Raw genomic sequence first — 24,567 nt, 5'->3', positions numbered from 1 at the left:
TGAGACTGATACATTTCAGCCCTGATAGAAGAGACCACTCACAGAGTCAGAGAGAGAGAGAGAGAGAGAAAGAGAGAGAGAGAAGTTTCTGTGAAACCAGGTCGGGTCATTGCATGAAAACAGTTGGAAACAACAGAACCATTCCTTGGAAATCAACATCAGAATTGAACCCTGAATTCGAAGAGGAATCTGGACCCATCTGATTCTGAACCGATCCAATTGGTGCGCATTCTATCCGTTCAAGGGACAATTTTGCTCTACATTCCTAAGTAGAAGCAGAAAGAGCATTCTTTTTTGGAAGCAAATGACACCTAAAGCTAGTTCTGGATTTTGGGAATAATATTGAGAATTTGTGGTTTGGTTTGTGGATCATGGAGCAGTCATGTGGTTTTGGCCTGAATTCATTGGTCACAGGGTGACAAGAGAGGAGGTAACAGGATTAGTATGGAGATATTGTTATAGAGGGAAATCTGAGTGTTGTGATTGAATCTCTTCTCTCAAAGACCTGCAGGATGAATGGGTGAGAAGAAAAGAGAGGATAGGAGGTGTTCATTTACTGCTTTTTCCTGCGTATTCAGAAAAGGAAGAACACTCTTATTAACTGTGTTTTTTCAACTGCTTTTTTTTCTCTCCAAAAAGTGTGTCTAAAACAACAACAAAAAACACCTTTTCTGAAGAATATGTTTAAAAACTGCAAATAAACCAAAACCATTAGGTTATAGCTGAAAACGTCCATTCCGGATATTAGCACAAAACCAAGGCAATCCTGAAAGGACCAATGACACAATCCTATCAAATCAAGGACATGCCCTTAACTTCAGGCCTCGACAAATCCTGGGTTTCCTTCCTAAAGTCTGCACCTCGTCTCCGCCTCAACACCTTGGACTTCTCCGACCTGTGGGATGAGGAGGACCTGGGATTGGACAGCGACGAGGAAGACGGTGGCACCTTGATCAACCAAACCTCAGCATGTCTCCAAACACCACCTCCTCCCCCTCCCATGCCGCCCTCAGCTCCTCCCCCTCCCCTGTCTACAGGATATGCCTCTTCCATGGGGAAACCCTCAGGTTGTCGTACCTTAAAGCTCCACTGGAGGGAGCTCCACAGCCTGCCCCCCCTGCCCAGGGTTAGCCGCTTTGGGCCCCAGACCATCTGGGCTGGGCTGGAGCCGGTGCACCTGGACACCAACCGGCTGGAATACCTGTTTGAGACCAAGGGAAATGGCTCCATCTGCAGCGTGCTGACGGGAAGGCAGGTAAGAGTTGAAACCAGAGCTCTCTTGAGTGCTCTGCAATCCAATTTCTTGGTGCTCTGGCTAATTATATAAGGCTAATTTTGTAAGGTATTCTGGCTAATGTTGGTGTACTTTGAGAGGAACAAAGTGTACAGCACTAACAATGGAATCAACTGGGACTGGTGCAGACAACTACAAACCCTTCAGCTCTCAAGGACAGGGTTGGTGATCACTGTGTATGACTGGACTCTACCATCTCCCTTTCTCTCCCCCCACCCCTCTCTTCCAGAAGCTGCCATCTGTCTCAGTTCTGGGGGTGAAACGGAGTAACATCATCACAATTGCCCTCAGTAGCCTCCCTCCTCCCCGCCTGCTGCCTCCTGCCATTTATACCATGGACTGTAGTGTTCTGGACAGAGAGGACGTACAGGTACAGTCTCCACTACAGACGACTATCATGACTCACTGTATATTTTGACTGCATATATAGTGACCATTCACTGATAACTCATAAACCACTGCAAATCCTACATTGAAAATACAATGAGGCAAATAGTATTATGCTGCATGTCACCTTCCTCACTGCATCTTATACTAGTAGGAGGACTAACTTATACTCCACTTACTGCCAACTCATCTCTACATCAGCCTGTACCTTACTACAGGCATACCTTCTCCACAGACTTTCACATCCATCTAAATCCCTTCTCTCTCTCTCTCTCTCCATCCAGCGTCTCCAGTCCCTGGTCCCCAGTGAAGAGGAGCTGTCTCTGATCAGGAAGGCCCAGGCCGAGTCCCCCCACTCGCCTCTGGCCCCAGCAGAGCTCTGTCTCCTAACCCTGGGGCAGATCACTTACCTGAGCCCCAGGCTTCAGCTCTGGGCTTTCGCTCTGGACTATGACACCCTGGAAAGAGTAGGTGGTGTCTGAGTGTCATAAAATGGAAGGCATAATGAGTGATTAGAGGAGGTGGAGGATGGATGGAGAATGGATAAGGGGCTGTCACCTTGTGGCATTATGGTTTATTGCGGATAAGTTGTAGAGGTTTTAAACTTTGAAGTGTGATGCAGGGTGGCATTCATGAGGCAACAAACTGAAGAAAATGGATTGAAACACAGAGGGACTACTTGAACTTCCAATAAGCGTCCAATAACTGTGAATGTGTTGCTTACCCATTGCTGTATGTTATTTATATAACCAGGAAATTGCAGAGCCTCTCTTCCACCTGAAGCTTGCCATGGAACAGCTGGCAGCCAATCAGACTTTTAGATGCATCTTGGCCACTGTGCTAGCCATTGGTAACTTCCTCAATGGATGCAAGGTGAACAACATACCATCATCAACTCCTTTGCATTAGTCTCATTCCTCTTTTTTCACTGTTGTTGTTGCAGTGATCTATTGCGCTTCCCAAATTCGGTGCACTTGTCTTTTTTTTTTTACAATACACAGCTGATTCAAATGATCAAAGCTTCATGATTAGTTGATTATTTGAATCAGCTGTGTAGTGCTAGGGAAAAAAACAAAACGTGCACCCCCTGAGGTCCCCAGGACCAAGTTTGGGAAACCCTGGACTAAATCCTAGCAATCTAACTTTCTTTCTCGCCTCTCTCTCTCTCTCTCCCCCGCTTTCTCTTTGTCTCTCTCTCCCCATCTCTCTGTCTCTCTCCCTCTCTCTCTCTCCCCCTCACCTCCCTGTCTCTCTCTTTCTCTCTCTCCCCCCTGTCTCTCTCTCTCTGTCTCTCTCTCCCTCCCTCCCTCCTTCCCTCTCGCTCTCCCTTTCTCTCTCTCTCTCTTTAGGCCGGTGGTTTTGAGTTGAGTTACCTGGGGAAGTTGTCTCAGGTCAGAGATACACACTCCCGTCAGCCTCTCCTGTACCATATGTGTGTTCTGCTCCTGCAGCTCTACCCACAGTCCTCAGACCTCTACTCTGATATCACCTCTGTCACCCGCACCAGCAAGGTGTGTGTGTGTGTGTGTGTGTGTGTGTGTGTGTGTGTGTGTGTGTGTGTGTGTGTGTGTGTGTGTGTGTGTGTGTGTGTGTGTGTGTGTGCGTGCGTGCGTGCGTGCGTGCGTGCGTGCGTGCGTGCGTGCGTGTGTGTGTGTGTGTGCGTGCGTGTGTGCGTGCGTGCGTGTGCGACCACTCTGCTCTCAACCCTCCCCTGTCTCTCTCCCAGTGTGACTTCACCCAGGTCCAGTCCAGCCTCTCACAGCTGGAGTCCCTTTGCAAATCCTCATGGGACCAGCTGCGTCTGCTAGAACGGGAGGATGAGAAGAAGAGAGGAGGACGGGACAGAGGAGGGGAGCGGGAAGGCACCCTGCGACAGAGGTTACCTACGTTCCTGAAGGAATGTGAGGACAGGCTGAAGGTACTGAGAGCTGTCCATCGGAGGGTTATCAACAGGTGATGTCTGAATATTGTAACTTGTGTAAGATTGTAACTTTACTTACATGACCTAATACAATACTTTACATTAAGGTACGCTTAAAATTATGTATAAAGGGCTTATAAGTAGTTTATAAAGTTGATTTGATTAGTTTAGAGATTCATACATCTGGAATAAACAGCTATGACACTAGAAATGGGTGATTGTTGTTGTTTCTCTCTCTCTCTTCCTCTCTATCTCACACCTTTTCTCCTTCTATTTTTCTCTCTCTCTCTTTCCCTCTCTATCTCTCTATCTCTCTCTATATATATATATCTCTGTCTCTCTCTCTTCTTCTCTCTCAAACACTCCCTTACGCTCTCTATCACCCTCTCTCTCTCTCCCTCTTCTCTCTCCCTCTCTTCTCTCTCTCTCTCTCTCTCTCTCTTGTTTGTCTTTCTCTGTACTCTCTCTCGCTCTATCTGCAGGTTTCACTCATTCCTTTTGTTTCTGGGTTACTCTCGTACGATGGTGAGAGAGACGAATGCAGAGGACTTCTGTAAGACCGTCAGTGACTTCTCCCTGGAATACAGAGCCACCCGTCTCTCCATCCTGCAACAAAGGGAGAGAGAGAGGGGGCGAGAGAAAGGAGGAGAGAGTCCCAGCTCACCTGCACCTAACCACAAACACCACTACCATCCCCACCACCACCACCAGACACCTTCTCAGGTAGAGACAGGTGGGAGAGCGAGAGAAAGGGAGAGAAGTGACAGTGTCACAAAAAAACAGGAGTGTATTCAATAGGAATAGAAGCAAACAGCCGAAACGGGGGAGGACTTTCCTGAACTTAATCCGCGACAGGCGAAACAAAGCCACTGGCCACCCCAGGCACATTGTTAATGTTTTTGTTTCAAAATTAGCATCCAGCAAAGTGGTAGAAAAAAACATCCTAGTACATACTCTGCTGTTCTATTGCTACAGAAACAGGCTCATGAGTTAAGGCTTGTGCAAAGCTACTTAGACATAGTTATATTGCAAACGGATGTGGCAGATTCACTGCTGTGGATTCCTGATTTAAATGGAACTACACATGTATACATCAATAATAAGTAGCTGAATAATATGTGTGTTATGAATGTTTCATTTTCATAACTGTGTGTTGTTAATTTGTCAGGAGAGCTTGGAGCAGTGCAAACTAGAGGAGGTATTGAAGACCCCAGAATCTGACTTTCAGTTAGATTCCACCCTTCCACGTCACCGCAGTAAGAAAACTGATATCAGAGGTACACACACACACACACACACACACACACACACACACACACACACACACACACACACACACACACACACACACACACACACACACACACCTTACCTATTTCTTGGTGTTTCAGGTCGACTCTCCCGGAAGCTAAAGTGGTGACATGTGAAGCGAAGTGTGTCGTCTGTCCTGCGTTTCTGTCTACATCTGTTTGGAGAATCATGCATTGCTATTGCTACACATGTGACTATAGTCACTGTAAATGCATACTGTTTAGCACACCATAGTCCCTGCATGTTGTATGCTACAATGCAATAAAATATTCTGTCATGCACTTCAACAAGCACATAGGCCTACTTATTCTCATACACAAACACAATCTTATCCACAGTCAGACTAACACAGCAGCATTGAAAATAAACACGTGTAAATATATGTGTAGACATGAAAACTATTTTTGACAAATGTTTCACATTTCTATATATGTATGTGAAACATAAAAAACTTGCCAAACATGGATTTCCTTTTTACATGTGGATTTTCTGTGTGTTAGCGACATCAATAATGTCACTATGTTTTTGTTGTCAGAAAATGCATTTAAGACATTCAACATACATTTTTCTGCCAACACATGAAATTCACTGAAGAGGATGGTCCTCCCCTTCCTCCTCTGAGGAACCGCCACTGATCCACACTAAACAAAAATATAAACGCAACATTGGTATTTGTCCCGTGTTTAATGAAGTGAAATAAAATATCTCACAAATGTTCCATATGCACAAAAAGCTTATTTCGCTCAAATTGTGTGCACAGATTTGTTAACATCCCTGTTAGTGAGCATTTCTCCTTTGCCAAGATAATCCATCCACCTGACAGGTGTGGTATATCAACAACCTTATTAAACTGCATGATCATTACACAGGTGCACCTTGCGCTGCAGGACAATAAAAAGGCCACTCTAAAATGTGCAGTTTTGTCACACAACACAATGCCACAGATGTCTCAAGTCTTGAGGCAGCGTGCAACTGGCATGCTGACTGCAGGAATGACCACCAGAGCAATTGCCAGAGAATTGAATGTTCATTTATCTACCATAAACCCCCTCCAACGTCGTTTTCGAGAAGTTGGCAGTACGTCCCACCGGCATCACAACTGCAGACCACATGTAACCACGCCAGCCCAGGATCTACATCCGCCTTCTTCACTAGCGGGATCATCTGAGATCAGTCAACCGGACAGCTGATGAAACTGAGTATTTATTTTTTGTAAAGAAGCACTTTTGTGGGGAAAAACTCATTCTGATTGGCTGGGCCTAGCTCCCTAGCGGGTGGGCCTGGCTCTCCAGTGGGTGGGCCTATGCCTTCCCAGCCCTACCCATGGCTGTGCCTCTGCCCTGCTGTGAAATCCATGGATTAGGGCCTAATTAATTAATTTCAATTGACTGATTTCCTTATATGAGCTGAAATTCAGTAAAATAGTTCAACTGTTGTATGTTGCGTTTATATTTTTGTTCGGTATATGTTTTACTTTGTAGTGGAGGCTATTGTTGCACTTCTATGCATGTGTGCATTGTTTCAGTCAGATGGTAGTCTACTGTTCAAAGATGGAATGTGGTGGCGCCTCTTAGGCGGGGTTTAGTGATATGTCAACCAATTCCCGAAGAGATTTAAGTCACGTTCTCCTGACTTGATCCAATAAGATCTCAGTATTCCGGATAAGGAGTGAACATACTGCTATGCGTAGCCACAGCGCCATTTCGTGTTTTCTGGTTCAAGGTACAGTACAATCAGCCTACTGAATTGGAAACGGATCATATAAGACACCAACCAACACAACGTCGAAATTGTACTCATTTTTCAATAATTGAGCTCCTGGTGAGTATTTTGAATCGAGAAAATTTTTCAGATTTTTTTTTTCTTTTTTTTTTCTTTTTACTTTGAGCTGATCTCTTTCGGACTTTTTATTTTTTTGTTTTGAATGGATTTTTCTGACTGCATTCTCTGAATTTGTGTTGGCTTTTAAAGGCGTGCATTTTGTTGCAGCGACGGGTGGAAAACAGGCTGCGCGTGACTAGTATTGGTTAGCTCTCTACACAGCGGTAATTTTTTTGCTTTACTTTTCGAATTAGGACTTTTGAACCTTCATTTTTCCAAGTTTACCATAAGAGCATTTTGTGTGTTTTGTGGTAATATTTTTATGTGAAGAAAGATCGAAGGTTGTTTCCAATCTGACTGGACAAATGATTAGGCCTAGTAGTATGTGGTCAACATCATGGTCGTCTTTTCCCCACCCAGGAATGACGTTTTTAACAGGGTTTTTATACTGTTCAACCTTTTCATTTTAAGACCCAGTAACGTGAATTTCGGTTGTTGAAGTTGACTGCTCAGAAATATTTCCAACGTTTTCTTTTTGGCTTTCTTATTTTTGAGGTTCGCAACAGTGCTCTCTGCATTAGCCCTATTTCTCGAAACAATGACGTAATTTCTGAGGCATTATCTTTTTTCACTATGAAGAGTGAAAGTGGGCGTTCGTTTGCACTGGAATACAAACAATACGGTGTATTGTGTAAGCAAAGACATTTGTTAAATCGAGAAATAGACTACCCTGGCATTGCATTTTGTGATATGAATAATTAAAATATTGTGCAGAATGAGATTTCATGCATCCATAATTTGTGCTTTTATTGAACTTTATTCAAATGTGTAGCCTGTTGAAATAGTTGTGGTCAGACTTCTATGTGATCAACGTCCATTAGGCCTACTAGAGCTGATCAGTGAACAAAGCTTCTTATGTAGGAAATCTCCTGTGCTTAAGGCAGTGTTGGTATGCATTGATGATGTGAAGATGCCCTGTTACTATGACAATTTCAGGGAGTTGATTTTGCACCAGTGGATACAGTTTTTATTTTTTTTATTTGTTGTTGATCACCTCCTCTCTGTAGGCCTTACCCAGACCTTTTTTATTATTTACAAGCCCTAACTAGTAGACCTACTGGCTGTGTCCCAATTCTCTCAAATGGCTTCCCTTCGCGACAGAAAACAGACTAGTTGGACTGAATAGTTTTTCTTTTTTTTTTTCATCGTTTTAATCAAGTCCTGCTGGTCTGGGCCCACATTCACAAAGCGTCTCGCACTAGTGGTGGTCTCGGATCAGGTCCCACCTCCCATCCAGTCATTGTAATCTAAAACTGATCCTAGATCAGCACAGCTACTCTGAGATGCTTTGTGAATACAGGGCCAGAAGTCTTGAAGGAAAGGAATATGTGTCTACTGTGGTCTTGACACAGTTTAAGAGGTGTGCACCTGACCCCACACCACATTATGTACAGATGGTTACGACTTAGCCTATACATGTATATGGCCACTAACACAATCCCAATGGTTTGTTTCTAAATCTTCTATCATTAGCATGGTTCGTAGCCTCTGCTTATGGGTTCAGTTCAACATTACAGGTGTTCTCTTCTAATTTACATTTTTTTGTTTCCCTTTTTTTAGTTTTTGAGGCATCTTTTTTGAGCAGCGACAAATCGTAAGTTGGTCTCCTGTTTTTTTTTCCACCTCCACGTTGACATCGACTTTGAATCTAGTTTAGTTTTTTCTTTCTGCCTTTGTGAAGTAGCCTTTTTTTCTCCTTTTGGAAATCCCTAAAGCAAGTAGTTTTCTGCTGCTTTTGTGTTGTGATAGCCTATCACTACTGTCCATTTGTTTTTGTAGTTTTGAGTAGCCTAGTAGTTTGCATTTCACATTGAACCCCTACTTTCCCACTTCTTTTTCTTGATTTAAAAAAACAAACTGATTGGTCACCTTCAGAAAGTATTCACACCCCTTGACCTTTTCTATATTTTGTTGTTACACAACCTGAATTTAAAATAGATTTTTTTTTTTTTAAATTACAAGGTAATTTTTAAAATATAAATCACTGGCCTACACACAATACCCCATAATGTCATTGGGATTGTTTGTAATGGAATTTTTACAAATTTAATCAAATGAAAAGCTGAAATGTATTCAACCCCATTGTTATGGCAAACCTAAATAAGTTCAGGAGTAAAAATGTACTGACTGTGTGCAGTAATAGTGTTCTACATTTATTTTGGATGATTACATCCCTCTGTACCCCACACAAACAATTATCTGTAAGGTCAAATCAAATTTTATTTGTCACTTACACGTGGTTAGCAGATGTTAATGCGAGTGTAGCGAAATGCTTGTGCTTCTAGTTCCGACAATGCAGTAATAACCAACGAGTAATCTAGCTAACAATTCCAAAACTACTACCTTATACACAAGTGTAAAGGGATAAAGAATATGTACATAAAGATATATGAATGAGTGATGGTACAGAGCGGCACAGGCAAGATGCAGTAGATGGTATCGAGTACAGTATATACATATGAGATGAGTATGTAAACAAAGTGGCTAGTGATACATGTATTACATAAAGATGCAGTAGATATAGAGTACAGTATATACATATACATATGAGAAATAATGTAGGGTATGTAAACATTATAATAAGTAGCGTTGTTTAAAGTGGCTAATGATATATTTTACATCAATTCCCATTATTAAAGTGGCTGGAGTTGAGTCTGTGTGTTGGCAGCAGCCACTCCATGTTAGGTCCCTCAGTCGAGCAGTGAATTTCAATGGATTCAACCACAAAGATTAGGGGTCCAATGCCTCGCAAAGAAAGTTAAAGATAAATAAAACAGACATTTAATATCCCTTTGAGCATAGTGAAGTTAATAATTACACTTTGGATGGTGTATCAATACACTCAGTCACTACAAAGATACAGGCGTCCTTCCTAACTCAGTTTCCAAAGAGGAAGGAAACCGCTCAGGGATTTCACCATGATGCTAATGTTGACTTTAAAACAGTTACAGAATTTAATGGCTGTGATGGTAGAATGGATCAACAACATTGTAGTTACTCCGCAATACTAACCTAATTGATGGAGTGAAAAGAAGGAATCGTGTACTATTTTATTTTCAATGCATCCAGGCAAGATCCTAGAGGAAAACCTGGTTTAGTCTGCTTTCAATCAGACACTGGGAAATGAATTAACCATTCAATAGGACAATTACCTAAAACGCAAGGACAAATATGCACTGGAGTTGTTTACCAATAAGACAGTGTCCAATTTACAGTTTTTAAATATATTTAAGTCAAAAGGAATGGCAAGACCTGCAAAATGGTTGTCTAGCAATGACCAACAACCAATTGGACAGAGCTTAAAGAATAATGGGCAAATGTTTCCCAATCTTAGACCTACCCAGAAAGACACAGTTGTAGTCACTGCTAAAGGTGCTTCTACAAAGTTTTGCCTCTGGGTTGACATACTAATGTAAATGAGATATGAATTAAGAAAACATGTCTAAAAACACTTTCACTTTGTCATTATGTTGTGTGTAGATGGATGAGAATATTTGATTTTTAATTCAGGCTGTAACACAACGTGTGTGATAAGTATGAATACGCTCTGAAGGCACTGTAACTGACAACATCGGTGATGGGTAACCATCGAAGGGGCTGCTGAGACACCGGATCCCCCAACTTACCAGGAGTTGAGATACTGACCTAACTACTTACTTGTTAACTGGAGATGTTGGCATACGTGACAAATGTTGAAGCACAACACACACACGCACACCAATGAAAGCCTTGAATATAAACCTAAACTGTTCTGCGCTCTTAAACAATTCCACATGTGGTGTGTTTTTTCACTTCTTGTAAAATTATATCTAAATGGGAAGTGAAGGGAACTATGAGTCTGACTGCATTATAGTATCACCAATAAGGCTAGGGATCTCACGATGCGATATCACCATATAGGTGCCAATAAGTTATCTATGGGGATTTTTTTCTTCTCACGATTCAGTTTGTTTTGTGATTTAAATGCTGTGATTTTATTGCGATTCGATGTTCCAAACATATTGCTCACCATGTCTTCTGTAGAGGGACAAAGGAAAAATAGCGTAGTTTTGGTACAGCCAACTAGCACAAATTATATTGCAATATTGTCAAAACTGTAGACGATTGTCAAAAATAGTGTTCTGATATGTAACTATTGATTCCCCCCCCCCCCTCCCACACACACAACCTACAACGTGTAGTACCACCTTCCAGACTAGGGCCATGTTCCAATTATCTCTTCCTCTTGAAAGGAAATGACTTAAATAATAAATGTAGTGGAACTCTCACTGGCATTTCCCAATACAATGCTTTATATATTTGTGGGGAACCACGGCACACTTTAGGAGAAAGGAGAGATTTTTGGGACTAGGATTATGTCCCTCTCCAGCCCCTATATGTTCCCTGTCAAGTGCACTACTTTTGACCGTAATAGTCACAGCTGTGCGTGTTATATCACCTCTTACTGGGGTCACATGACCTGCCTGCGTTCTCCCCTCATCGACGCTGGTAGATACTAACCCAGCCTTGTCAACTGGCCAGGCGTGACAACACATCCTAGCCAAAATCACTAACTGAAAAGTGCATTAAGCTTTTGGATAGACACCCAGACCCAACACGGCAGTGTAATCTGAAATGTGTGTGTCCACCGTACAGAGAACGCTGTGGAGCCTTCTATTTTTATCAGTTATGAAAGTGGACACAAGCCACGAGGGGCTCTGCTTTTGGGATTTACAAAGACAGACATTTGAGAATGTCCTCCCCACTCCATGTAATAACGTATCCCTTGGCCACATCCCAAATGACACCCTATATGTTCCCTGTAAAGTGCACTACTTTTGACCGTAGCCCTATGGGCCCTGTTTAGAAGTAGTGCACTATATAGGGTGCCAATTGGGACTCTGCTTCGATTTACCACAAAAAATGCCTAATAATGAAAGCCAGTGACTTAAATCACTTCCTGTTAATGTAGTTCACAGACATTTATGAGAAGTCATTTGTCAAGAGTACACGTGGTAGCTAATATACTATTGGATGTATCCCAAATAGCAGTCTTCCCTCAAGTTCACTACTTTTGACTGGAGCCCTCTGAGCCCCTATGGTGGGTTATGTATGGTATAGGGTGGCATGGGATGCAGTCATTCTATTATTTAGTGTCTCTGATGTTGTCATGCCAGCCGTGGATCATATTGTTTGTGTATCTAATGACTACTGTATGCTCAGGTACTTTGTCATGCTAAGTCTTGTTTGTTATGATAATACTATTTGTCCAACAGGTTTTTGGGGGTGCTAATTCTTCCTTTAACGCTGCGACTTTTGTTTTTTATGCGTGTGGTATATTTCCCCCCTCCCTCAAGTACCTCATGGGGGCAGCACTGATCCAAAAACAAGAAATACTGAACTTCTGGAGACTTTTCTCATTCTAGAGACATCGCCCCCTCCCTGTAGATGCAATACATCTCCCACAATGCATTGCTGAGCTCCGGCTCGAATTACCAATAATGACACTCTTCTCTCCAACAGAAACAGGTAGGCAGGCAGGCAGACCACGACCGTCCAGGGTACAGGCAATATGGAGTGAGTTCTGGCTATTTCAACCCTGCCTATATGTTCTCTAGATGTAGGAACAGAAGGCTTTAAACCCTGAAATATGTGCAAAATGGCTGTTGACAAACGTGTATGTGACAATGACAACCCCCACCTTCCTGTGCACAAAACAATTACCTTAGATTATAGGCACATGAAAGTCCACCTATACAGTCACCATGTACTGTGAGCCATCACCCAAAGTGATCTACATACACAATGAAGGGGATGCTTGTTTTAAACAACTGTGTGTGTCTGTGTATAGACACACAAACTGGACCTGATTTCAGTGTATGTTGAAAAGCATCCCCAAACAGGCACATGGTCACAGGCACGAATATCCACACACTCAGCTTACATCTCTCTCTCTCTCCCCTCTGTTTCCCCGCTCTTTTTCTTTCATCCCCTTCTCATAAACAACGGTGTCCCGCCACCAGTAGCTTGATGGCTGGCAACGTTACCAACAAGACTGACCCTCGCTCCCTCAACTCCCGGGTCTTCATCGGGAACCTCAACACTCTCCTGGTCACCAAGGCAGACGTGGAGGCCATCTTCAGGTTGGGAGCATGGACAGTACTATGCAGGGTTGCACAATTCCCCTATTTATTTATATATATCTATATCTGAACAAAAATATAAATGCAACATGAAACATTTTCAGAGATTTTATTGAGTTACAGTTCATATAAGGACATCAGTCAATATAAATAAATTCATTAGGCTCTAATCTATGGATTTTAGATGACTGTGCAGCCATAGGCCCACCCACTTGGCAGCCATAGGCCCACCCACTTGGCAGCCATAGGCCCACCCACTTGGCAGCCATAGGCCCACCCACTTGGCAGCCATAGGCCCACCCACTTGGCAGCCATAGGCCCACCCACTTGGCAGCCATAGGCCCACCCACTGGGGAGCCAGGCCCACCCACTTGGCAGCCATAGGCCCACCCACTGGGGAGCCAGGCCCACCCACTGGGCAGCCATAGGCCCACCCACTGGGGAGCCAGGCCCACCCACTTGGCAGCCATAGGCCCACCCACTTGGCAGCCATAGGCCCACCCACTGGGGAGCCAGGCCCAGGCAATCAGAATTATTTACAGACAGGGCCTATTATTTACAGACAGGAATTCTCTAAAATGACGTCAGAGGCAGCTTATGGTAGAGAAATCAACATTCAATTCTTTGGCAATGGCTCTGGTGGACATTCCTGCAGTTGGCATGCCAATTGCACGCTACTTCAACTTGAGACATCTGTGACATTGTGTTATGACAACTGCACATTTTAGTGGCCTTTTATTGTCCCCAGCACAAGGTGCACCTGTGTAATGATCATGTTGTTTAATCAGCTTCTTGATATGCCACACCTGTCAGGTGGATGGATTATCTTGGCATGGTAGAAAATGCTCACTGACAGGGATGTAAACAAATTTGTGCAAAACAATTGGAGAGAAATAAGCTTTTGTGTGTATGGAAAATGTATGGTATCTTTTATTTCAGCTCATTAAACATGGGACCAACACATGTTGCGTTTCATATTTTTGTTCAGTGTATATTTTTTTTTTTCTGGTTGGAACATTTTCTGTAATCAGGAGGGAATAAGCAGGAAGTCCGCAATCGTCTAATCACGATTACTGGAAAACTGTAAAGTTACCGGATTTTCGCACGCCTAGTACTATGGCTAATCTCTGCTCCCACCTCTCCAGTCCCTGTGTACATGTTTCTGTGGAGGGGTTGGGATGAAGCGAAAGACAAGTTTCCATTCATTGTACATTGGGCAATAACGTAACCTTCTTTATCTTCAGCAAGTACGGCAAGATAGTGGGCTGCTCCGTGCACAAGGGGTTTGCCTTTGTCCAGTATGCCAATGAGAGGAATGCCCGGGCCGCCGTAGGGGGCGAGGATGGGAGGATGATCGTAGGACAGGTGCTGGGTAAGAACCTGGGCCGCGTTTTCTGCTCCTTCTTCCATGTCTTCCCTTTACCTCTTCTGAAGGCATAGTATACGTAGATGTGGTCACTTGGATTTGATGCCCCGTCTTGATTGAAACTTTCTCTAATTTGCCTCCTTTCTCTGCTCTTTGTTTCTCCCCCCTCTCCTCTCTCTCTCAGACATTAACCTTGCTTGCGAACCGAAGCATCAGAGATTGAAGACTGTGAAGCGCTCTGCGGGAGATATGTACAGGTGTTTGAATTTAAATAGGATCTTTACCAAGTGCTCCAGTCAATCCTTTTTGTATAAAAATAAATGCATGTAAATGTTGAACTATGCAATCTACTGTTCCAACCTTGCTGTCTCACTCTCTGTATCGCTCTTTTGTTTCTCTCCCTCTCTCTCTCTCTCTCTCTTTCCCTCTTTCTTTTTGCTTTATTCCTCAGTTCTTCATTTGATTTGGAATATGACTTCCAGAGAGATTACTATGACCGGTGAGTCTACCTTTCTCGGTTGCCACTCCCTATACTGAAAAAAGGATAAAGAATGATTTTTTTTTTTTTGCTGTTTGTTTTGCTGTTGTAGGATGTACCCGTACCAGTCCCGCGTGCCCCCTCCACCTCCTCCCCCCCTGTCCCGGGCGGTGATCCCCTCCAAGCGGCCCCGGGTCAGTTTGAGTGGAGGCGGTGGAGGAAGAGGGGGTGGAGGAGCAGGGGGCAGCCGACGCACCAAGACCAACTTCTCATCCTCCAGGAGCAGCCAGAGCAGGGTCTCCACCTCACGCACCAGTCAGTACCACTCACACACACATGGAATTACAGATGCTTTTGACACTTCCCACAGTGACGATATACACTGAGTATACCAGACATCAGGGACACCTTCCTAGTTGCACCCCCCTTACTCAGAACAGCATCAATTTGTCAGGGCATGGACTTGATTAAAAAGCATTACACAGGGATGCTGGCCCATGTTTATTCCAATGCTTCCCACAGTTGTCAAGTTGGCTGGATATCCTTTGGGTGGGGGACCATTCTTGATAAACACGGGAAACTATTGAGCATGAAAAACCCAGCAGCGTTGCAGTTCTTGACACAAACCAGTGCGCCTGGAACCTACTACCATACCCTGTTCAAAGGCACTTAAATCTTTTGTCTTGCTCATTCACCCTCTGAATGGCACACATACACAATCCATGTCTCAAGGTTTAAAAATCCTTCTTTAACCTGTCTCCTCCCCTTCATCTACACTTGATTGAAGTGGATTTAACAGGTGACATCAGTAAGGGATCATAGCTTTCACCTGGATTCACCCGGTCAGTCTATGGCATGGAAAGAGCAGGTGTTCGTAATGTATTTTATACTCAAGTATATGATATTTTCCATTTTAGCAGATTCTTGAATCCAAAGCGACGTACTCATGCTTGCATGTGTTTTTACATATGGGTGGTCCCGTGAATCAAACCCACAATGCTGGTATTGCAAGCCCCACTACACACAATATAACCACACACTAACTCTGAATTGACTCCAGTCATTTACCCTGTAGACACATGAATCCATGTTCATTATATGGAAGGGAAATCCATACCTACTGTTAATGTATGTCTCTGACACTATTTATCCCCTCTCTCTAACCCAGTGAAGGCAGATGACCTGCAGACCATCAAGAGAGAGCTGACCCAGATCAAACACAAGGTGGACTACCTGCTGGAGAGTCTGGAACGCATGGAGAAGGACCACACCAAGAAGTTAGGTAGGATGGGACAGACACTAGTGAGGAAGTACACATTGTTGCCCACTGCATTTTCAAACATTTAGGTATGAAACAACACATTTTTGTATATCAATAAACCTCTCCCTCCCATCCACCTCTCTCCCCCCCATCCACCTCTCTCCCCAGACATGAAGAGTAGTGGGAAGCCGGAACTCGGGGAGGTGTCTCCTCTCCACTGTGGAGGAAAGAAGGAGGAGAGCTTGAAAAGGGAGAGGGAGAGCCAACTGCTCAATGACTCCGAAGAGGAGGAGGGAGACCTACTGGAGGAGGAGGAGGAGGAGGTGAGGGGGATGGGGGATGGAGGAGGTGAGCGTGGGATTAGAGAGTGGAGCAAACTGAGGTGGTGGAGCTTTAGGAGAGGCGAGATCAGTACTTGATAGGGCACTTGAGAGGGAATGGAGCGGAATAGAAAAGAGTTTGAGGTGTAGTGTCTGCATCCCAAATGGCACTCTTATTTCCTGTATAGTGCCCTAATTTTGACCAGGTCCTGGTAGAAAGTAGTGCACTATACAGGGAATAGGGTGACATTTTGGGAATCCGTGTCTAATATCAGGTTATTGAATGTTCTTTGCAGGTGAAGAGTCGAGGAAGGGAAGATGACGATGAAGAGGAGGAAGGTGAGGATGATGGAGATAGCGCCAACGGAGACGACTCTTAAACACCGCAAGATTGTCTGTTCGCACACGCACACATACATACAGACACACACACACACTCCCTGACATACACAAAAGGAAATGTGTATAATTACATAGCAACACACATGCAGTACATGGACAGCTGTTCCTACTGAACTCACTCTTCATATGGACATTTCCACTCTACCATTCTGAACGTGTGCTCACCTACACATTCAGTAACACTCTACCAGTTATGTCAAGCAAATATCTGTCCCTTTTCTTCTCTTTGGATTTCTCTCCCATGTATTAGTTTGTAGCCTCATACGGCCATCCTGATCTCTCCATTTACATTATTTGTGAATTGAAATGAGATGAGAGAGCATGCGCAGCAGTCAGGTTGGTGGACCAGGCTAATTATTTGGCCCCAGATCAAAGATTTTCTTTATGTATACCGTATGTATCTTGAAAAATAGTTTTATTCTAGTTGTACTAGTCCAGATACAGTGGATCTCAAACCTCTCCTCAGAGACCCCCAGTCGTTCCATGTTTTTGATCTATTCCACAGCTAGCACACCTGATTCAACTAATCATCATGTTCTTGACTAGGACAATCAGACGAGTTAGTTCAGGGCTCCACAACATTGTGAAACATCTGGGGGTCCCGAGAGGTTTTAAAACCACTGGACTGGAGGATCTTGGCACCTGCTGTGTCCACCAGCAGGTGGCACTGTGCAATGACATTTTTACACACCTAGGCTACCGTGAAATGTGGTGCTGGAGTTGGAAGATTTTACAATGACCATATTATAAAAATCGTAAACAATGAAACAGACATGTATAGGAAGATTTCATGCCAGGATTGTCTAATGTATGCCGTTTTCTTTGCCCTGAATGGTTTTGCTTGTTTCTTTTTTTAGCTTACTTATTTGTGTCAGGAAATACACTTTGACTTAGTATAACCTTGAGTTCTGTAATGGACGTTATCCATGTTGGTGTGTTTGTCTCGGTTGCCGTGTGATTTCAGTTGACCATTACTTTGACTGTGCTTGTGAATTAAAAACTTCCAAGTGGAAATGCTCCAGGCCAGAATGTCTTTGAGCTGTTTGTAATCAAGATGTGTGTGTGTGTGTGTGTATGGCGCATGTTTCTGCTAATTATAGGTTAACAGATTCAAACTACTCAGCCACATACGGCATTAACATGGCAAGACATGGCAACTCAAAATGCATGGTAAACAAGTGGTTAACTACTTGTGTTCCCCTTCCAGGAGAATGTGTCTTGTCAGGTCCTTAATGACAGAAATAAGCCAGGACTGCTTCCCTCAGCACTGCTCAGAATAAGCCAACCTGGTCTCAGGGGTAGAAGTAACATAGTAAATTGAAATTTTCTAAACTGAAATTAGTATAATACTTTGTTACATTTGGTGTGGCATGTATTAATTTGTGACTGTCCATCCATGTTGCATGATATGTTACAAATTGAACATTCTCTTAGCTAATTTTGACTAGGTGGCCAAAGCTAGTGTTAAGTGGCTAACATTAGCAAGGCTAGGGGTTATTGGAAGGGTTAGCTAACATGCTAAAAAGTATTAAGTAGTTGCTAATTATCTCAAATGCTACCCCGACTAACCACCCTCCTTTTGATTTGCCTTATGTAACCATACCAAACGCAACAGTTCATACTAATTTGAGTGTCCCGTATTTTCATTTACTATGTTACGTCTAGTCTGAGACCAACCAGAATAAGCAGAGCTCTCTTCCAGAGGAATTCCTCAGCTATGCTGACCTTTCTGAGAATGGCCCAGACATCTGAGCAGAAGTGAAGGGTTAAAACACGCAGTATCTGACACTACCTCACACTACTTGAGATCACTATGGATATACAGGTAAACACTTGAGTAAATGAGGGATATCAAGTATATTGAAAGCAGATGCTTTCACACAGGTGTGGTTCCTGAGTTAAGTAATTAACATCCCATCATGCTTAGGGTCATAAATAAAAATTATCAGCTGCCCATTTTTCTGGCTACCAGGACTAGAAAATATCTTAGTGACTTTGGTATCAAAGGAGCATAGGGACTGAGTGTCTCATCAGTTCTCAACCGACGTGAACACTTACCGGAGATTCTGCAGCGATGCCTGAGATGGTGTTTTCCACCACCATCAACAAAAGAGTTCGACATTTTTAGAATATATGCCAAGGTGTATTTAAGATGACCTGGTGGCCCAACACACTATTAAGAAACTCTGTTGGTGTTTCCTTTATTTTGGCACTTATCTGTATATTGGATTATAATAATTAAAGATAAGTTCAAATCCTTGGCGATAACGTTGTTACCAGTCTCAATCGCTACCGCATATAGGTTCGGGGATAGAGCCAGCTGGTAAACCAGATTACCTTGGAGATGGTTACTGGCCACCCCTCATAGCCTGGTTCCTCTCTGGGTTTCTTCCTCGGTTCTGGTGTTTCTAGGGAGTTTTTCCTAGCCACTGTGCTTCTACACCTGCATTGCTTGCTGTTTGGGGTTTTAGGCTGGGTTTCTGTACAACACTTTGAGATATCAGCTGATGTAAGAAGGGCTTTATAAATACATTTGATTTACTACTAGTCAGCATTCAGGATCAGGTGGTTGGTTGGTTGGGAGGTAGAGATGGCAACCAGTAAACAACATTCAGTATCAGGTGGTTGGTTGGGAGGTGGCAACAACTAGACAACATTCAGTATCAGGTGGTTGGTTGGGAGGAAGGAATAGTTCAATGGTATTGGTATTTGGTATTTTATTAGGATCCCCATTGGCTGTTGCAAAAGCAGCAGCTACTCTTCCTGGGGTCCACACAAAACATGAAACATAATACAGAACATCAATAGACAAGAACAGCTCAAAGACAGAACTACATACATTTTTTAGCCTACATATCAATACAAACACACAAGCTACCTAGGTCAAATAGGGGAGAGGCGTTGTGCCTCAAGGTGTTGCTTTATCTGTTTTTTTGAAAACAGGTTTGCTGTTTATTTGAGCAATATGAGATGGAAGTTCCATACAATAAGGGCTCAGTATAATACTGTACACTTTCTTGAATTAGTTCTGGATTTGGGGACTGTGAAAAGACCCCTGGTGGCATGTCTGGTGGGTGTGAGTGAGTGTGTGTGTCAGGGCTGTGTGTAAATTGACTCTGCAAACAATTTGGGATTTACAACACAATGTTTCTTATAAAAAGAAGTGATGCAGTCAGTCTCTCCTCAAATCTTAGCCAAGAGAGACTGACATGCATAGTATTTATATCAGCCCTCTGATTACAATGAAGAGCAAAATGTGCTGCACTGTTCTGAGCAAACTGCAGCTTAACTAGGTCTTTCCTTCCAGCACTAGACCACATGAGTGGACAATAATCAAGATAAGACAAAACTAGAGGCTGCAAAACTTGCTTTTTGGAGTGTGGTGTCAAAAAAGAAGAGCATCTCTTTATTACGGCCAGACCTCCCTCCATCTTTACAACCATTGAATCTATATGTTTTGACAGTTTACAATATAAAGTAACGCCAAGTAATTTAGTCTCCTCAACTTGTTCAATAGCCACACCATTCATTACCAGATTCAGCTGAGGTCTAGAATTTTAGGAATGATTTGTACCAAACACAATGCTCTTAGTTTTAGAGATCAGGACCAGTTTATTACTGGCCAACCATTTCAAAACAGACTGCAAATCTTTGTTAAAGGTTTCAGTGACTTCATTATCTGTGGTTGCTGATGCGTATATGGTTGAATCATCAGCATACATGGACACACATGCTTTGTTTAATGCCAGTGGCAGGTCACTGGTAAAAAATAGAAAATAGTAGAGGGCCTAGAGAGCTGCCCTGCAGTACACCACACTTTACATGTTTGACATTAGAGAAGCTTCCAACAAAACCATTTGAGTTCTATTAGATATATAGCTCTGAATCCACAATTATGCATAGGTTGAAAAGCCATAACACATACGTTTTTTCAACAATATCTTATGGTCAATAATATCAAAGGCTGCACTGAAATCTAACAGTACCGCTCCCACAATCTTATTATCAATTTCTTTCAACCAATCATCAGTCATTTGTGTCAGTGCAGTACATGTTGAGTGCCCTTCTCTATAAGCATGCTGAAAGTCTGTTGTTAATTTGTTTACAGAGAAATAGGATTGTATTTGGTCAAACACAATTTTTTCTAACAGTTCGCTAAGAGCTGGCAGCAAGCTTATAGGTCTGCTGTTAGAACCAGTAAAGGCCACTTTACTGCTCTTGGGTATCGGAATTACTTTGGCTTCCCTCCAGGCCTGAGGACAAAGACTTTCCTCTAGGCTCAGATTAAGAATATGACAGATAGGAGTGGCTATAGTCAGCTACCATCCTCAGTGGCTTTCCATCTAAGTTAAATGATAGAATGTAACCTGAAGAGAGGTCATTGTGGCTAAAAGAGAGTGGGAGGTGAGAAGGGAGAGGGGGATGCAAAGGGTGTGAGAGAAGGGAGAGATGAAAGAGGAGCAACAGGGGGGTCATGGGATAGGGAGCGACAGAAAGAGGAAGAGAGAAGAACGGTGGGAGAGATGGAGCTGTAAACCCATTTATCAGTGTCTCCCACTGGGAAGTGTGTGGATATGTGCCCGTGCATGCATGTGCGTCTGTGTATTCTTGTGTGTGTACGTGTCCATGCATGTGCGTCTGTGTATTCTTGTGTGTGTACGTATCCATGCATGCGTGTGTATTCTTGTGTGTGTACGTGTCCATGCATGCGTGTGTATTTTTGTGTGTGTACTTGTCTGTGTGTGTGTGTGTGTGTGTGTGTGTGTGTGTGTGTGTGTGTGTGTGTGTGTGTGTGTGTGTGTAATTTGTGTTTGAGAATGGTATTGTGCTGTGGTTGCCCTGTGACTAGCCTCAGAGCTGGACTGAATGTCAATGAGAACTCCAGAAGAGAAAAAAAACTGGTGAGAGGAACATGTTGAGGGGGACAGAAGAAAGGGAGGGAGAGGAACAGGTTGAGGGGACAGAAGAAAGGGAGAGAGAGGAGAGGAACAGGTCAAGGGGGACAGAAGAAAGGGAGGGAGAGGAGAGGGACAGGTGGATGGGGACAGAAGAAAGGGAGGAAGAGGAACAGGTCGAGGGGGTCAGAAGAAAGGGAGGGAGAGGAGCAGGTCGAGAGGGTCAGAAGAAAGGGAGGGAGAAGAGAGGGACAGGTCGAGGGGGACAGAAGAAAGGGAGCGAGAGGAGAGGGACAGATCGAGGGGGACAGAAGAAAGGGCGGGAGAGGAACAGGTCGAGGGGGACAGAAGAAAGGGAGGGAGAGGGACAGGTCGAGGGGGACAGAAGAAAGGGAGGGAGAGGAGAGGAACAGGTCGAGGGGGACAGAAGAAAGGGAGGGAGAGGAACAGGTCGAGGGGGACAGAAGAAAGGGAGGGAGAGGAGGGGGACAGGTCGAGGGGGACAGAAGAAAGGGAGGGAGAGGAGAGGAACAGGTCGAGGGGGACAGAAGAAAGGGAGGGAGAGGAACAGGTCGAGGGGGACAGAAGAAAGGGAGGAAGAGGAACAGGTTGAGGGGTACAGAAGAAAGGGAGGAAGAGGAACAGGTCGAGGGGGACAGAAGAAAGAGAGGGAGAGGAGAGGAACAGGTCGAGGGGGACAGAAGAAAGGGAGGGAGAGGAACAGGTCGAGGGGGACAGAAGAAAGGGAGGGAGAGGAACAGGTCGTGGGGGACAGAAGAAAGGGAGGGAGAGGAACAGGTTGGGGGGGACAGAAGAAAGGGGGGGACAGAAGAAAGGGGGGAGGAACAGGTCGAGGGGGACAGAAGAAATGGAGGGAGAGCAGAGGAACAGGTCGAGGGGGACAGAAGAAAGGGGGCGAGAGGAACAGGTCGGGGGGGACAGAAGAAAGGGGGGGAGAGGAACAGGTCGAGGGGGACAGAAGAAAGGTAGGGAGAGGAACAGGTCGAGGGGAACAGAAGAAAGGGACGGAGAGGAGAGGAACAGGTCGAGGGGGACAGAAGAAAGGGAGGGACAGGAACAGGTCGAGGGGGACAGAAGAAAGGGAGGGAGAGGAACAGGTTGAGGGGGACAGAAGAAAGGTAGGGAGAGGAACAGGTCGAGGGGAACAGAAGAAAGGGACGGAGAGGAGAGGAACAGGTCGAGGGGGACAGAAGAAAGGGAGGGACAGGAACAGGTCGAGGGGGACAGAAGAAAGTGGGGGAGAGGAACAGGTCGAGGGGGACAGAAGAAAGGTAGGGAGAGGAACAGGTCGAGGGGAACAGAAGAAAGGGACGGAGAGGAGAGGAACAGGTCGAGGGGGACAGAAGAAAGGGAGGGACAGGAACAGGTCGAGGGGGACAGAAGAAAGGGAGGGAGAGGAACAGGTCAGGGGGGACAGAAGAAAGGTAGGGAGAGGAGAGGAACAGGTCGAGGGGGACAGAAGGGAGGGAGAGAGGGAACACGTTACAAGAAAAGAGTGAGGGAAGAAGACAGGGAGTCTGTCTGTAAAAGTGCAGTCTTAGAGAAAGGAGAAGAGAAGAGGTGGAGCTGGTGCTTAGGGCTGTTTTGTTTCCTGCCTTTTTTCTCCCTTTGAAGATGTGCAGGGATGGAGGGAGGGAGAGAGAGGATTAGCTATATCTGTCTTTCTCCCTCTTTCCTTGATGCTGTCCCTTGCAGACTCGTTTTATATTCCTCCCTCCATACGTCCTCTCTGTCATTAGCAAGTTCTCTCTCTCTCTCCCTCCTGAGCCATTGTTGAGGTCAAACAATACTGATTGTTGTTCCAGATTAGTACCAGAGAGAGAGAGAGAAAGTGAGAGAGAATAGATAGTCAATCAGGAATATCCCTGTATAACACAATCCACTACACCACTACCAGGAATCTGCTTGTGAAAACCACATGTGTGTGGGGCTGGGGGGTTGGCAAGAGAGAGGAAAAGAGTCCTGTGTCTATGAATAGAGTGAAAAAGATTTAGTGCAAAAAGGGCACATGCAGATAGTCCAGGTAACTATTTGTGTTGGTCCCATATTTCTTGAGCTGAAATAAAAGATCCCAGAAATGTTCCATTAGCACAAAAAGCTTATTCTCTCAAATTTTGTGCACAAATTTGTTTAAATCCCTGTTAGTGAGCATTTATCCTTTGCCAAGATAATCCATCCACCTAACAGGTGTGGCATATCAAGAAGCTAATTAAACAGTATGAGCATTACACAGGGGCACCTTGTGCTAGGGACAATAAAAGGTCACTCTAAAATGTTTCGTTTTGTCACACAACACAATGCCACAGATGTCTCAAGTTTTGAGGGACTATGCAATTGGCATGGTGACTGAAGGAATGTCCACCAAAGCTGTTGCCAGAGAATTGAGTGTTCATTTCTCTGCCATAAACTGCCGCCAACGTCGTTTTAGAGAATTTGGCAGTACGTCCAAACAGCTATTTAGCAGTCTGATGGCTTGTGGGTAGAAGCTGTTCAGGAGCCTTTTAGACTTTTTTTTGCCATGCAATAGCAAAGAGAACAGTCTATGACTTGGGTCGCTGGAGTCTTTGAAAATGTTTGGCCCTCTCTCTGACACTGCCTGGTATAGAGGCCCTGATGGCAGAGAGTTCAACCCCAGTGATGTACTGGGCCGTACACAATACCCTCTGAAGCGCCTTGCGGTCGGATGCCGAGCAGTTGCCATACCAAGAGGTGATGCAACCAGCCAGGATGCTCTCGATGGTGCAGCTGTAGAACGTTTTGAGAATCTGAGGGCCCATGCCAAATCTTTTCAGACTCCTGAGGGGTAATAGGCTTTGCCGTATCCCTCTTCACAACTGTGTTAGTGTGTTTGGACCAAGATAGGTCCTTAGCGATGTGGACACTGAGGAACCTGAAGTTCTCAACCAAC

General features: G+C 44.2%; 2 protein-coding genes across 13 annotated transcripts; both read left to right on the top strand.

Annotated features, from left to right (window-relative positions):
• The first annotated feature begins 25 nt into the window (after positions 1-25).
• Positions 26-5,617, top strand: LOC135510424 (FH1/FH2 domain-containing protein 1-like). Of its 4 annotated transcripts, none has more exons than XM_064931327.1 (9): positions 26-1,255; positions 1,527-1,664; positions 1,966-2,148; positions 2,435-2,554; positions 3,031-3,192; positions 3,408-3,634; positions 4,085-4,325; positions 4,771-4,879; positions 4,994-5,617. In XM_064931327.1, exons 1-9 carry the CDS (start codon positions 779-781, stop codon positions 5,020-5,022), a joined length of 1,686 nt encoding a protein of 561 aa, XP_064787399.1. In that variant the 5' UTR covers positions 26-778; the 3' UTR covers positions 5,023-5,617. The 4 variants fall into 4 exon arrangements, with proteins under 4 accessions (XP_064787399.1, XP_064787400.1, XP_064787398.1 ...); XM_064931328.1 differs by having other exon boundaries at positions 1,524-1,664; positions 4,771-4,858; XM_064931326.1 differs by having other exon boundaries at positions 1,524-1,664.
• Positions 5,618-6,596: 979 nt separating this feature from the next.
• On the top strand, positions 6,597-17,766 carry LOC135510430 (heterogeneous nuclear ribonucleoprotein C-like). 9 transcript variants are annotated; one of them, XM_064931339.1, is made up of 12 exons: positions 6,597-6,734; positions 6,885-6,958; positions 8,355-8,388; positions 12,297-12,350; positions 12,797-12,916; positions 14,161-14,288; positions 14,467-14,539; positions 14,734-14,781; positions 14,873-15,075; positions 15,929-16,042; positions 16,190-16,344; positions 16,638-17,766. In XM_064931339.1, the coding sequence occupies exons 4-12, from the start codon at positions 12,346-12,348 to the stop codon at positions 16,719-16,721; spliced, it is 930 nt and encodes a 309-aa protein (XP_064787411.1). In that variant the 5' UTR covers positions 6,597-6,734; positions 6,885-6,958; positions 8,355-8,388; positions 12,297-12,345; the 3' UTR covers positions 16,722-17,766. The 9 variants fall into 9 exon arrangements, with proteins under 9 accessions (XP_064787411.1, XP_064787414.1, XP_064787409.1 ...); XM_064931342.1 differs by lacking the exon at positions 6,885-6,958 and having other exon boundaries at positions 12,800-12,916; XM_064931337.1 differs by lacking the exon at positions 6,885-6,958.
• Positions 17,767-24,567: the final 6,801 nt, after the last annotated feature.

Source organism: Oncorhynchus masou, chromosome 23, assembly GCF_036934945.1.
Source record: "Oncorhynchus masou masou isolate Uvic2021 chromosome 23, UVic_Omas_1.1, whole genome shotgun sequence".
NCBI classification, from domain to species: Eukaryota; Metazoa; Chordata; class Actinopteri; order Salmoniformes; family Salmonidae; genus Oncorhynchus; species Oncorhynchus masou.
This window is presented reverse-complemented; position numbering and strand designations above follow the sequence as displayed.